The 15,075-nt window shown below is 46.2% G+C and overlaps 1 protein-coding gene across 1 annotated transcript in view; it reads right to left on the minus strand.

Annotated features, from left to right (window-relative positions):
• LOC126285033 (diacylglycerol lipase-alpha) overlaps window positions 1-15,075 on the minus strand; it is a 591,792-nt gene that overhangs the window by 172,763 nt on the left and 403,954 nt on the right. Inside the window, exon 17 of the mRNA XM_049984357.1 lies at window positions 6,148-6,492. Coding sequence (XP_049840314.1) covers window positions 6,148-6,492 — 345 coding nt within the window. The remainder of the gene's footprint in view (window positions 1-6,147; window positions 6,493-15,075) is intronic.

The following is a 15,075-nucleotide window of genomic DNA, read 5'->3' on the forward strand; positions in this document are numbered from 1 at the left end:
ACCTCCTGCAGAAAGAGACTTTTATTTCCTCAGGGATGTTGGTCTGGGCCTGTCAGAAAATCACCAAACTAAAGGCCAGTGAGTCTGCTCCGCTACACTACCAGAAATGCCTCAGAGGTTTCAACGCTGCGTCCCCGGTCAAGTTGGCTGCAAGGCACCACTTTCCGCCTTTGCGGCTACTCCAATGCGTCTCCTCCGAGGAAATACAACTGAGGCACACGTGCTCCGAACTGCTATGAAGCTCCATCCAGTCACAGTCGGTTTGTTTTGGTGCACTGTCAAGACTGGCGAGCAACTCTGCCACCAACAAGTGGCTGTAAAAATTGATGGACTTGGTGGTCTTGAAGTCAGACGTGTATGGGAAACTGAAAATAGGAATTCAACTGCGATCGCCTTAACAACGCGTACTCGCATCTGTTTCTAAGGAAAGGAAGGAAGATTGGATGATATGAATGCGTGGTGTCTCACCACGCAGAATCCGCAGCTGTGAAACATTGTATGTTAACCGAAGGAGGCTACTGCTGTCAGATTCAGCGGACATCACGCGGAACCAGCGACGACGAGCGAGTATGTGTACCGGACAGGCATTGAATACGGGATGCGGTGCGGTAACCACTGCGCCATCCGGGACACAACGTTATCTTGTCGTTGGAGTAGCAGGCAGTACTCTTACAGAGCTCACACTATACATCCATTCTTTCGACATAACCCAAACAATATTAATGATTGTCAACTTCCAGCTGAAATGTGCAACGTATTTTAAGAGAAGAAGGGAGGAAGTGCGTAACGACTTGTCGACATCGAGATCATTAGAGACAGAGCAGAAACTCGGATTGTGTCAAGGAGGGGGAAGGAAATCGGCCGTGCCCTTTCAAAGGAATCATCCCGGCATATAACTCGATCGATTTAGAGAAATCACGGAAAACCTAAATCTGGATGGCCGGAAGGGGGGTTGAGCAGTCGCTCTACGGAATACAAGGCATCTGGTTCTGCACACAGACAACTGAAAGTTCACTGATGGTTTTATGGCAAGCAGTGAGCTCGCGCACCAGTTCCAAAGTTCTCAGCTCCACCACAAGCCAAACCAGTTACGACCAAAAAAGAACGAATAGGTCAAAAGTCCTGTACACACAGATTTTTAAGCAGGTAGTAGGAACTGTCATGACCAACATGCCAAAAATCTCCATGGGTTAGCGTGGCCATGGAGATGGCGGAGGAGTTTAAAGATCGATTTTTCAACACTGAAATGCCAAACAAACTGGTATAGGCATGCGTATTCAAATACAGAGTTACGTAAACAGGCGGAATACGACGCAACGCGTATATAAGACAAGTGTCTGGCGCAGTTGTTAGATTGGTTACTGCTGGTGCAATGACAGGTAGTGTTATAGTCGGCACACGAGCGATAGAACACAGCAGCTACGAGGTAGCGATGAAGGAGGGATTTTCCCGTACGACAATTTCACGACTGCACCACGAATATCAGAAATCCGGCAAAGCATCAAATCTCCGACATCGCTGCGGCCGGAAAAAGATTCTGCAAGAATGCGACCAACGACGACTGAAGAAGTCCAACCCTTCCGCAAATTCTTGCAGATTTTAGTGTTGGGCAATCGAAAAGTGTCAGCGTGAGAACCATTCATCGAAACATCATCGATATGGGCTTTCGGAGCCGAAGGTCCACTTCTGTACCCTTGATGAGTGCACGACACAAAGCTTTATGCCTCGCCTGAGCCCATCAACACCGCCACTGGACTGTTGATCACTGAAAACATGTTCCCTGGTTGGAGCAGACGTCTATGGGTTCGGAGACAACCTCACGAATCCATTGGCCCTGGGTATAACCAGGCGATTGTTCAAGCAGTTGGAGGCTTTGTAATCGTGTGGGGCGTGTGCAGTTGGTGTGATGTGGCATCCCTGATATGTCCAGATATGACTCTGACAGGTAGCACGTACGTAAGCATCCTGTCTGATCACCTGCATCCATTCATATACATTGTGCATTCCGACGCACTTGGGCAATTTCAGCAGGACAATGCCACACCCCACACGTCCAAAATTGTTACAGGGTGGCTCCAGGAACACTCTTCTGAGTTTAAACACTTCCGCTGGCCATCACCAGAAATGAACATTATTGAGAGTATCTGGGATGCCTTGCAACGTGCTGTGTAGAAGAGATCTCCATCCCCACGTACTCTTACGGATTTATGGACAGCCTTGCAGGATTCATCGTATCAGTTCCCTCGAGCAGTACTTCAGACATTAGTCGAGTTCATGCCACGTCTTGTTGCGGCTCTCCTGCTCACTCGCGGGGACCCTCCACGATATTAAGCAGGTGTGCCAGTTTCTTTGGCTCTAGCACGAGGGAAGGTATGTCGCCAGATCGTGGTCATACACGTCCCTCCTTCATAGGTATGCAAACTGAAGACCCAGTAGGTGATTCCCTACGCTATCTTCATTACTCAATGAATACTCAATGAACTATGTACAAAGCCAGAAAGACAGGCATTACATGCATTGACCGAAAAAAGGATAGTGCATTGAGAATGGCTAGTTGCTAGCTGAAATCTAGATCTGCCTATAAAAATGCCAAAGGACGACTGATAGCCGAGATCTATTATTTACAAATCATTGTCTTTTTTCCAAAGCGGTTTGGTCTTGCAGTTAAAAATGGTTAAAATGGCTCTGAGCACTATGCGACTTAACTTCTGAGGTCATCAGTCGCCTAGAACTTAGAACTAATTAAACCTAACTAACCGAAGGACATCACACACATCCATGCCCGAGGCAGGATTCGAACCTGCGACCGTAGCAGCCGCTCGGCTCCGGACTGTAGCGCCTAGAACCGCACGGCCACTCCGGCCGGCTCTTGCAGTTGATGTCAGTGGTTTTCCTGGATTCACCCATGATTTACGACGCTTAGGATTCTCCAAATACACTCCTGGAAATTGAAATAAGAACACCGTGAATTCATTGTCCCAGGAAGGGGAAACTTTATTGACACATTCCTGGGGTCAGATACATCACATGATCACACTGACAGAACCACAGGCACATAGACACAGGCAACAGAGCATGCACAATGTCGGCACTAGTACAGTGTATATCCACCTTTCGCAGCAATGCAGGCTGCTATTCTCCCATGGAGACGATCGTAGAGATGCTGGATGTAGTCCTGTGGAACGGCTTGCCATGCCATTTCCACCTGGCGCCTCAGTTGGACCAGCGTTCGTGCTGGACGTGCAGACCGCGTGAGACGACGCTTCATCCAGTCCCAAACATGCTCAATGGGGGACAGATCCGGAGATCTTGCTGGCCAGGGTAGTTGACTTACACCTTCTAGAGCACGTTGGGTGGCACGGGATACATGCGGACGTGCATTGTCCTGTTGGAACAGCAAGTTCCCTTGCCGGTCTAGGAATGGTAGAACGATGAGTTCGATGACGGTTTGGATGTACCGTGCACTATCCAGTGTCCCCTCGACGATCACCAGAGGTGTGCAGCCAGTGTAGGAGATCGCTCCCCACACCATGATGCCGCGTGTTGGCCCTGTGTGCCTCGGTCGTATGCAGTCCTGATTGTGGCGCTCACCTGCACGGCGCCAAACACGCATACGACCATCATTGGCACCAACGCAGAAGCGACTCTCATCGCTGAAGACAACACGTCTCCATTCGTCCCTCCATTCACGCCTGTCGCGACACCACTGGAGGCGGGCTGCACGATGTTGGGGCGTGAGCGGAAGACGGTCTAACGGTGTGCGGGACCGTAGCCCAGCTTCATGGAGTCGGTTGCGAATGGTCCTCGCCGATACCCCAGGAGCAACAGTGTCCCTAATTTGCTGGGAAGTGGCGGTGCGGTCCCCTACGGCACTGCGTAGGATCCTACGGTCTTGGCGTGCATCCGTGCGTCGCTGCGGTCCGGTCCCAGGTCGACGGGCACGTGCACCTTCCGCCGATCACTGGCGACAACACCGATGTACTGTGGAGACCTCACGCCCCACGTGTTGAGCAATTCGGCGGTACGTCCACCCGGCCTCCCGCATGCCCACTATACGCCCTCGCTCAAAGTCCGTCAACTGCACATACGGTTCACGTCCACGCTGTCGCGGCATGCTACCAGTGTTAAAGACTGCGATGGAGCTCCGTATGCCACGGCAAACTGGCTGACACTGACGGCGGCGGTGCCCAAATGCTGCGCAGCTAGCGCCATTCGACGGCCAACACCGCGGTTCCTGGTGTGTCCGCTGTGCCGTGCGTGTGATCATTGCTTGTACAGCCCTCTCGCAGTGTCCGGAGCAAGTATGGTGGGTCTGACACACCGGTGTCAATGTGTTCTTTTTTCCATTTCCAGGAGTGTATATCCATTTTTCATCAGCTGTCACTATTCGATGGAGAAGCGAGTTTGTTTTGTACCTGGAGAGCAGCATTTCACAAGTGGTCTTTCGATTTGTTTGTTGTCTTTCACTCAGTTCGTGCGGAATCCATTTTCCCCTTTCCGCAGCTTTACCATAGCTTTAAACCGAAGAGAAATGTCCTGAGTCACATTCAATTGTTCCGCGAGTTCCTGATGAGTTTATCATCTTCATCCGTTGCCTGAAATTTCTTGTCTTGGAACTTTTCCGGTGGATTCCTGCTCTCGTCGTATTTCACGTCAGAATCACCACTTTTCAATTTTTTGAACGACTCGAAACACTGTGTTTTCCCAAGAGCATTTTTCCGAAAGGTTCGACTAGCATTGGATGCGATTCTGCAGTTTTCTTCAAATGATAACAGAAAACCAATGGTGTCCGCAAATTGTAGCCCGTAGGCACAAAACTTCGACGTATGGAACTTTGGTTACTGTGTGTCTGTGTGTTGACATTCGCCGTCAGCCATTACAGGAAGCGGACGGCGCTGCAGACGCGGTCTCACGGGCCCTACACAATCTACAGCAGGGCCGGCCAAACGCTGCACAGTGTGCAGACGTGCGGAAGTGCTGCACGTGTGCGACAGGTACATCTATTATTAGATATGTGTCCTACATAAGAGAAGTACTGAGAAATGGCAGGTACTGTGATAAATCAAAGGACGGGAGATCTATGTTCTCAGTCGTTTAAAAATGACTGGGAACTGCAATTTTTTTTGTAGCCATTGGTGAAAACTCACAGTGTTTGCTGTGCCGCCGAATAATAGGAAGCCAGCGTAAGTTTACAATTGAAAGACAGTACAATACATATCACCAAGAGGAGTGTAGTGTAGTCAACAGTGAAGAACGGCAAGACAATTAAATGTCCGCAAGAAAATGGATGAGACACATCAACTCGATTATCATTTCTCATGACCAGTGATAAACGTGTTCGGATTTATTAATTTCATAATTAAAAATTATTGTTTACTAACTGTGCATTACTGCCTCATTCTGCTTCATGTTACATTATTATCAGGAAAGTTGGTCATTAAACCGATTGTTCCAATCTATACTTACATCTAGGGTTCTTTTTTTAATGTGTGAAGGGCTACGCTCAGCTGAAGTCGATAAAACATAACATTCATCTAATTGTCAGTTATTATGCAGATTTCAGACGAAACTGATGAAAGATATAGCAATAATGGTATTGAAATAACGGGTGATCATCGAGAGGTCAGTGAGACATAAATTATGTGGGTGTAACGAAGGGCACCGAGAACTAGTTATAGGAAACCTCGGATTAGTGTAATGTCATTTGAAGTCATGAATAAGGTTCGTTGAAAGTCGCTAAGTGCTCTCTTTCTTAAATACTAGATCAAAAACATTACGCGTATTTACGTGCCGTCAGTCAAGCTGCCTTAATAAAAACCCACTGGGTGAAACCGTTAACATAAAAGTAGACGTCTCAATGAGTAGACTGTCACAGTATTTTAAATTTTTAATACGCGAAATACCTTCCCACGGTTGGCTTGCAAGCTGTGGAAAGAGCACTAGAATGCGCCGGTACAGAGTATCCCAGCAAGTGGATAAAGCGACATCTGTGCGTAGAAACATGCACTACACGAACGCTGACGGCTGCGGCGTGCACGCTGTGGCCCGGAAGTTGCGCATGTGCAGGAGCACCGCACGCGTGCAGAATTTCTGGCCCGGTTTGGTACTCGTGCAGCCGGAACCTGCGCCGCCCGCTGGGGTACTCACCGAGTCGTCGGAGGAGGAGGGCGTGCCGCGCACGCTGAGGAAGGCCTCGCTGGAGGTGCGCCGGCCGCTGGTGCGCTCGCAGTCGTCGCTCGAGGTGGCCGTCGCCGTCGTCTGGCGCGCCGACGCGAAGCTCAGGTCGTCGGCCGACGAGGTGGCCGGCCGGGGGGCCGCCGAGGCGGCGGGGGGCGGGGGCGGCGGGGGCGGCGCGGGCGGCGCGGGCCCGTCGGCCAGCAGCCAGCTGGCGCGCGAGCTGATGCTCGACACCTCGGACAGCGACTCGGGGGTGGCCAGCGGCGCCAGCCCGAACCATTCGTCGTGCGGGCCGTCCTGCGCCGGGCTCGTCACCTGCCGACAGCGGCGCCAGCCTCACGCTGACGAAGCACCCTCCGACAGCCATATTGACAACTCTCAGTGAAGTTTCCTCTCGCACTGAAACTATGTGCCGCGTCGAGATTCGAAAATTTGGAAATTTGTGGTAAGTACTATGGGACCAAACTGCTGAGGACATCAGTCCCTAATCTTACACACTACTTAATCTAATTTAAACTAACTTAAGCTAAGAACGACACACACACATCCGTGCCCGAGGGAAGACTCGAACCTCCGACGGAGGGAACCGTGCAGACCGTGACAAGACGCCTTAGACTGCACGGCTACCCCGATTAGCTGGAGACTCGAATTCGACACCTTTGCCTTTCGCGGGAAAGTGCTGTACCGGATGAGGTACCCTAGCACGACGCTCGACCCTTCCGCACACCTTTACTTCCGCCAGTACCTTCACTTGTGGAAGAGAGAGTACTGCGGAATCGTGGTCCAGCCACAGCCTTGGGAGTCGATTTACTGGTGTAAGTAACAGTGTGAGGTTGGGGTTGTTTGGGGGAAGAGACCAAACAGCGAGGCCATCGGTCTCATCGGATTGGGGAACGAAGGGTAAGGAAGTCGGCCGTGCCCTTTCGAAGGAACCGTCAAGGCATTTGCCTGGCGCGATTTAGGGAAATCACGGAAAACCTAAATCAGGATGGCCAGCAGCGGGACTGAACCGTCGTCCTCCCGAATGCGATTCCAGTGTAACAGTGTGAGGACGAGTCGTGAGTTGCGCTTGGGTAGCTTAGTTGGCAGCACACTTGCCTGCAATAATCAAAAGTCCCGAGTTCGAGTCTCGGTCCGGCACACAGTATTAATCTGGCAAGAAGTTTCATATCAGTGCACACTCCGCTGCAGAGTGAAAATTTCATTCCGGAAACATCTCTCAGGCTGTCTCCGCAAATCCTTTGTTCCAGCATTGCTAGTCCTTCAGGTTTTGCAGGAGAGCTTCTGTAATGTTTGGCAGGTAGTAGCCCGCCTCCTTAGCTGAGTGGTTTGGATGTGCTGACTGACACAGCACCCGCTACTTAAGGCGCTCATAAAAAATATAAAATACAAGTAAAAAACTCATTATGTTTAATTTTCATGGCTCTCCCGTGGTTTTCTTCCCTTTATCCTCCATCAACTCATCATAACTCCAGGTTAGTCGTACTGGGAGTAAGATTATGTAGGGGCCAACACCTGTAGCGTTTTCTTTATTTTTTTTTAGGGCGAAAGTGGATATGGCCATTTCCCTTTCTTCTTCCCTTTTTTACTCCCCAGGGGAAGATGATAAACAAAAAAAAAAAAACTCTCTGAGTAGACTGTTCAGACAGTAAAACCGACATCCACAATGGAGAAAAAGAAAAAGGAAACTGGTCAAGTCCTTTGACTGCCATGCGACAGGTGCGGATTCAATTACCAGTTGGGTCGAAGATTTTTTCCTTTTGGGGACTGGGTGTTGTGTTGTCTACGTCGTCACCGACTTGCGAGTTGCCCAATGTGGCATCAGCTGATAAGACTTGCGACTCGGTGGCCGAACTTCCCCACGCAGGGACACTCCACCGTCAGTGCCATGTGGATGGTAGGAGACGAGGCACAGGTGGAAGTAAAGCTGTGAGGACGGGTAACGCCGCGCGGGATTAGCCGAGCTGTCTCAGGCGCTGCAGTCATGGACTGTGCGGCTGGTCCCGGCGGAGCTCCGAGTCCTCCCTCGGGCATGGGTGTGTGTGTTTGTCCTTAGGATAATTTACGTTAAGTAGTGCGTAAGCTCAGGGACTGATGACCTTAGCAGTTAAGTCCCATAAGATTTCACACACATTTGAACATTTGACGGGTAATGAGTCGTGCTTGGGTCGCTCAATTAGAGCCGGCACGGTGCTAACTCACCACGTTCCGTCAAAGGCTTAGTTGTCCTCTGTAATAAAGAAACTGAGTGAAGGGATAACCGATCAACGATAAATTGAACGGGTGTCATGGGACTCGAGACGTCCGCCCCGAATCAATGCAACGAACAAAAAGTCGGGGGAGCACTTGCTTGCGAAAGGTAAGGGTCCCGAGTTCGAGCCTCAGTCCGGCACACAGTTTTAATCTGCTAGGAAGTTACATAACAGCGTACACTCCGCTGCAGAGTGGAAATTTCATTCTGGAATTTCCAACGGTTATTAAAATTTTCTCACTTAGCCCTTTTTTAAAGACCAAGTGAATACTGTTACAGGCTAATACCGGAGATGGACAAAAATATGGAAGCATCGAAAAAAAGAATACATTACCGTGCCTAATACGGTGTATGAAAACTGCTTTTCATGGGAATGACATACCATTCTTCATGAAACACAGTGCCAAGTTCAGGCACCAATGCTGGAAATGGTTAACGATCAGGCACCCTTCTCTCCAACGTAGACCAGAAACGCTCAATAACATTGAGATCTGGTGACGGAAATGGCCAGGGGAGGCACGACAGTTCATCTTCGTGCCCACCGAGCGAGGTAGCACAGTGTTTAGCACACTCCACTCACATTCGGGACGACGACAGTTCAAATCGTCTTCCGGCCATCCTAAATTTTCTTTGATTTCCGTAAAACGCTTCAGGCAAATGCTGGGATGGTTCCTTTGAAAGGGCATGGCCGACATCCTTCGCCATTCTTCCTTAATCAGTTTGGAGCGATGACTTCGCTCTTTGGTCCCCTCCCCGAAACAAACAACTAACCAATCTTGTGTCCACCAAACTAGTTTTGGGAAAGGGGCCCTTGTGGTCTTCGAACACAGCATCCCCTTTTGGCAACAAACAGTACCTGGTCAGTCAAAATGGCCACATAATCGTTGACAGCAATGCTACTTTGCAGAGTAACCATGCGCCCGTAGAATAAGATATGGTTGCCCGAATTATCACCGATCCTCTTGCAACTTTCACTCTTGGGGCCTACACTAGACGAGATGTTCGAAATAATCTGAAGCAAGATTCATTGGACCAAATGACTTTCTTCCATCGCTCCACAGTTCAGGTTTTATGGTTTCGTCACCACGTTTTCCTGTTATGGGCATTTGCATCACTGATGAATGGTTTTGGAATTCCAGTTCGCCCTACTGTTGCCAACTTATGGACGTCCTTTGCGTTGTTTTGCTGCTGACAGGGTTCGCGGTTGCTACATTCTCTCCCGCAGTGACTTTTGCAGCTATTATCCTCTTGTTTGTCGTCACAGTGCCATTCAATGACCCTCCGTTAAGCTCACTCTCGTCGTTGTGACTTAGTGGATGAAGTTTTTCTGCTTTCGCTGTATAGGGTACAAGTCTTCGATACGGTGTGCCTTGAAACACTATACTCTAAGGTGAATTTGGTTACGAAAGCACCCAACAAAGGAACACCAACACTCTGGCTAAGTTCCAATTCACTTAGTTCGCAGGTAATGCACTCACAGGTACACAGAAAACTCTTCTGGCCACGAGTGACAAATGCAACGTCTTGGCAACGCTGCGCAGGTTCCGTTCGTGGTGAAATACAAGAGTACAACCTGCAGGCTTGGCTGGCAGCTGCATTTATGTTCAAGCATTCATTCCTCACAGTGTTTCCAGATTTCTGCCCAGCCACCGTTTATCACTCTCTGGCCTTCTGATTGTTGTAGTAAGCACCCATGGATGTCTTCTGACGATAGCTGATATATTATTATTATTGTAAAGAAGCATTTAGCGTCTTCGAGTAATGAAGATAATTGTGTAAGAGTTTTATTTGTTTATCACAAATACGGTCAATCACGACCTAAACGAAATTCGGTACTCCTAAAGTTTTAGCACCAGCAAAGAGCAGAGCCTGACCGGATGTTTCCTGCACAGAGGAAAGCGACGACAACGTAAGAGGAGATAAAACTTTAATTAATTTCCACCGAATTCCGGTAGCCTTCGTGCAAAATAGCAATCTAGAGCGCAACAACTACCGAGGACATGAGACTGGGAAGCATCCTGAGAGATGTGTTGTTCTACGTGTTCAGAACAATGGAAAACTCAGGTTGCGTTTAGTCAGCCTGCGACTTGCCGCAGAGGATGGATAAGGAAAGGCAAAGTCACGCTTATAGTATTTGTATACGGAGAGTAAGCTTGTGACAATGTGGTATGGACTACACCCTTTGAAAATCGGAAGGCAGCAGGGATGTAATACAGCGAGGGGAAGCTTTTCTACAGTTTGTAGTGAAACCACGTTACAGAGATGAGAGACGAAGAACACGAAAGCAAAGCAGTACTCGAGAAGGGAGTGATGTGGGGTCGTGGACTGCTCCCCGTGTTATTCTAACTGCACATTGAGTCAGTTATGAAGGAAACCAAGGAGGGATTTGGAGAAAGAATTAAAGTTCAAAGAGAAAAATAAAAAGTTGTGAAGTTTGCCGATGACAGTTCTGTTAAGAACAGCAAAGGGCCTGGAAGAGCAGTAGAACAGGGTGGACAGTTTCCTGTAACGAGGTTGTAAGTCGAGTTAAATGTGGCGACACTGGAATTAGGTTTGGAAATGAAACACTAGAAGCAGTACATGAGTTTTCTTACTAGAACAGAATAACTGATGGTACCTTAACAAGAGACGTTATAAAATCGCTACTGGCAATAGCAGGAAAAGCATTTCAGGAAAAAAATAGGAATTCGAAGACATAGAATTTAAATTTAAGAATTAGAGTCTCTTTTCTTTGAGGTTATTTGCGTGGAGTGCAGCCTTCTATTCAAATGAAATATGGAGAATAAACATTTCAGACAAGAAGAAAATAGAAGCTTTTGAAACGCGGTGTTACGGAAGAATACTGAAGATAAGGTGCGTCGATTGAATGTCTAGTGAAGAAGTACACCTAATGATTCATGCTGTCAGGAAAGAAATTTGTGCCACAACTTAATTAAAAGAAAGAATCGGTTGATAGAACAAATTACTCGTAGGACAAATTACTCATAAAAACGACTTGACCACAGTAAAAGGCTCAAATCGATGTGGGTTCCAGTACATATACGGGTCTGAAGACAGGGTAGCTGCATTAAACTACCCTCTGAACTGAGGATCGCAACAACAGCATCTTACTTCAACATCTCGGCAGATGGCACACAGGAACTCGGTCCACTGTCTGGTATTTCGGTTACGAACACGGGCTGTTTGGTCACGCCGATACGGCAGTGCAATCACACACTAATCTTCACGTTCTGCTGTTTATGTCATACCAAGAACACAGAAAATGTGTGCTAGCACAAGAGGTATTCATAAAGATTTAAGTACCACCTGGAAAAAGTAAAGAGCAACACCGAAATTGTAATTCTTCAGGCTTTGAGGCGACGCGTTGCCATGTTGAACAATCGGATTACTGCCGGTTATTCGCGCTTTTCTTGCACGATATTTCAACTGCGTGATTCATAGTCTTCTTCAAGTGCTGTCTGATACTGATTCTAGTGTGACAGCAGTCCGGAATTTCTACATCTTTGCTAGATATTCGATCGACGCACCTTATCTTCAGCATTCTTCCGTAACACCGCATTTCAAAAGCTTCTATTGTCTTCTCGGCTGAACTGTCTGTTGTTGATGTTCCACTTGCGTAAAAGGGTTACTGACTTCAAAAAAATACTTTCTAACACTTAAATGTAAGTTCGATGTCAACGAATTTATCTTTTTTCAGAAATGCTTATTCAACATGACAAAACAGAAATTACTGCACGTAGGATATTTCTAACAGCAGCAAACCTAAGTCTTGATTGAAGGAACCTGAAGCAACTCAACAGTTCCCAGTGCGTGGCTAGCAGAATAACAGAGAATGGTATATCATACCAAGGGATTAAATGCTGAACTTCACAAGCTAAAAAAATCATTCATCAACTAGAGTGAGCTACTAGTATCAAACTGAACGCTAGAAAGCAGTATCTAAAAACTTTATGTTTGAACCGTTACCGCATACAGCTCGGTGATAGGAGAGAAAAAATTGCAGGTTTTTGAGGCATGGTGTTGGAGAAGTATCCAAAGATTCATGGACAGAGAGGATGACCAATGAAGGAATCTTCAACATAGAAGATTGTGTTGGAGGAGGAACGAAGGGACGGACGAGTTGCTTAGTTCGTCAGTTATCTTCGTGTTTCATAGATCTTTTTGCATAATAAGTCTTAATGATGTGGGTCGAGTCATTTTACATTCACATAGCAAACTAATTTGTAAATATTTTGTTGAACATTTATAAAAAAATTTGTTTTAAATATACATGAGAGTTAATAATTCCTACCCACCACCTTTTACACATTACAATAATAGAAATTGTTCTACTAAATAGGAGTCGTCAATGAGGAACTTTTTCAGTTCTTTAACAAATTTTACTTTGCTGTCTCTCAGACATTTTCTATCCTCAGGTAAGTGATCAAAAATTTTAGTTGCACCATTGCGCACTTCTGTTTGTGGTAAAGACAGGAGTAATTAATCTAATTTTTCCTTCTGGTATTCTAATTACGTACATCGTTGTTCCTGTTGAACTGCAATCGATTATTTGCAACGGACTGCATGAGGGAATAAATATACTGTGATCACTAGTCTCAATGCCTAACGCCTTAAATAGATGTATACAACATGGCCCTGGGTGAGCAACACATTATTCTTACAGCACGTTTCTGAGCAATGAAGACTATTAAATATGAGTTACCCCAGAACATTATTCCATATGACATTATAGGCACTGAAACCTACAGCCGGAAATTTTTGCCAAGTATCTAACAGCAGAAAGGATTGGCTAAGTATAGTTGGCTCAAATGGCTCTGAGCACCATGGGACTTAACATCTTAGGTCATCAGTCCCCTAGAACGTAGAACTATTTAAACCTAACTAACATAAGGACATCACACACATCCATGCCCGAGGCAGGATTCGAACCTGCGACCGTAGCGGTAGCGCGGTTCCAGACTGTAGCGCCTAGAACCGTTCGGCCACTCCGGCCGGCCAGTATAGTTGGCGGCGGCGTGTTTGTTGCTGTTAGAAGAAGTTTATCTTGTAGCGGAGTTGAAGTAGATGGTTCCTGTGAGTTAGTATGAGTAGAAATCATTCTTGGAAACAGGAATAAAATAATAACTGGATCCTTTTACCGACCTCCGAACTCTGATGATACATTTGCTGAAAGATTCGAAGAAAACTTGAGTCTAATTTCAAACACATAACCGACTCAAACAATCATAGTTGATGGGGACTTTAATTTATTGTCGATATGTTGGTGGCTTGAATTCAAGGAAATTCAAGGAAACAGTATCGACAGCAATTGAAAGATTTATACCAAACAAATTAACAAACGATGGAGCTGTTCCCCCTTGGTACAAAAAACGGGTCACAACACTGTTGCAAAAACAATGGAAGAAAACATGCCAAATTTAAACAGACGCAAAATCCCCAAGATTGGCGATCTTTCACAAAAGCTCGAAATTTAGTGCGGTCTTCAGTGGGCGATGCTTCTAACAGTTTCCACAACGAAACTTCGTCTTGGAACCTGACAAAAAAATCCAAAGAGATTCTGGTCGTGTGTAAAGTATGCTAGCGACAGGACACAATCAATGACTTCTCTGCGGGATAGCAATGGAAATACTATCGATGACAGTGCTGCTAAAGCAGAGTTACTAAAGATAGCCTTCCGAAATTCCTTCACCAAAGAAGACGAAGTAAATGTTCCAGATTTCGAATTAAAAACAGCTGCCAACATGAGTAACTTAGAAGTAGATACCCTCGGAGTAGTGAAGCAACTTAAATCGCTTAATAAAAGCAAGCTTACGATCCAGACTGTATACCAGTTAGGTTCCTTTCAAAGTGTGCTGATGCAATAGCGGCATACTTAACACTTACAACCTCTGACTGTATTAGTTGAATCACTAAATATAACTTTCTACATTCTTTTATTCAGATATGACATTATCCATTGATTGACTGTACCCATAAATCTTCAATTAATATAGGAGAGTACTCTCGTTCACAAAGTAAAATGTTACAGTCAAATCCCAGGAAATACCAACTTGTGCTATTTTATTATTTAATGCTTGTAAAATTTAGTGAGTGAACATGTGAATGGAATTCTCAGTAGAGCAACTCTTCTGAAACCCACACTGTGATTTGCTGACGCTGTTATTGTTGTTCAGGTGAGAAACTATTCTCGAATATTGAGCTTCTCAAAAATTTTGGGAAATGATGTCAGCAGTGAAAATGGTTGTTGGCTATTGACATTTCTCCTATCACCTTTCTTAAATAGATGTTTAACAACAGCATATTTCAGTCTCCCTCTAAAGTGCCTTGAGTTAGTGACACATTACATATTTCAGCTAATACTGGACTCATTATAGCACTCCATTGGGAACACCACCAAAAACAGGTTTTATTTTTGAGAGACGTAGGTCATACACTCATATGATTGAATTTTATGAGAGTTACTTTTTCAAGATACTGTTCTGATTATTCTCTTGAGCTGTTTGTCCCTATACTTATTATCATAGTTAAACGATTATTACAGATATTTGTTAGCTGTCACTCATCATTTACAGCACTTCCACTCAGTTCAACAGTGATGTTATCGTGATCTGTCACTGGTTGTCCTGCCACTCGTTTTAGAAGCAGCT

This window comes from Schistocerca gregaria, chromosome 8 (genome assembly GCF_023897955.1).
Source record: "Schistocerca gregaria isolate iqSchGreg1 chromosome 8, iqSchGreg1.2, whole genome shotgun sequence".
Classification (NCBI taxonomy): domain Eukaryota; kingdom Metazoa; phylum Arthropoda; class Insecta; order Orthoptera; family Acrididae; genus Schistocerca; species Schistocerca gregaria.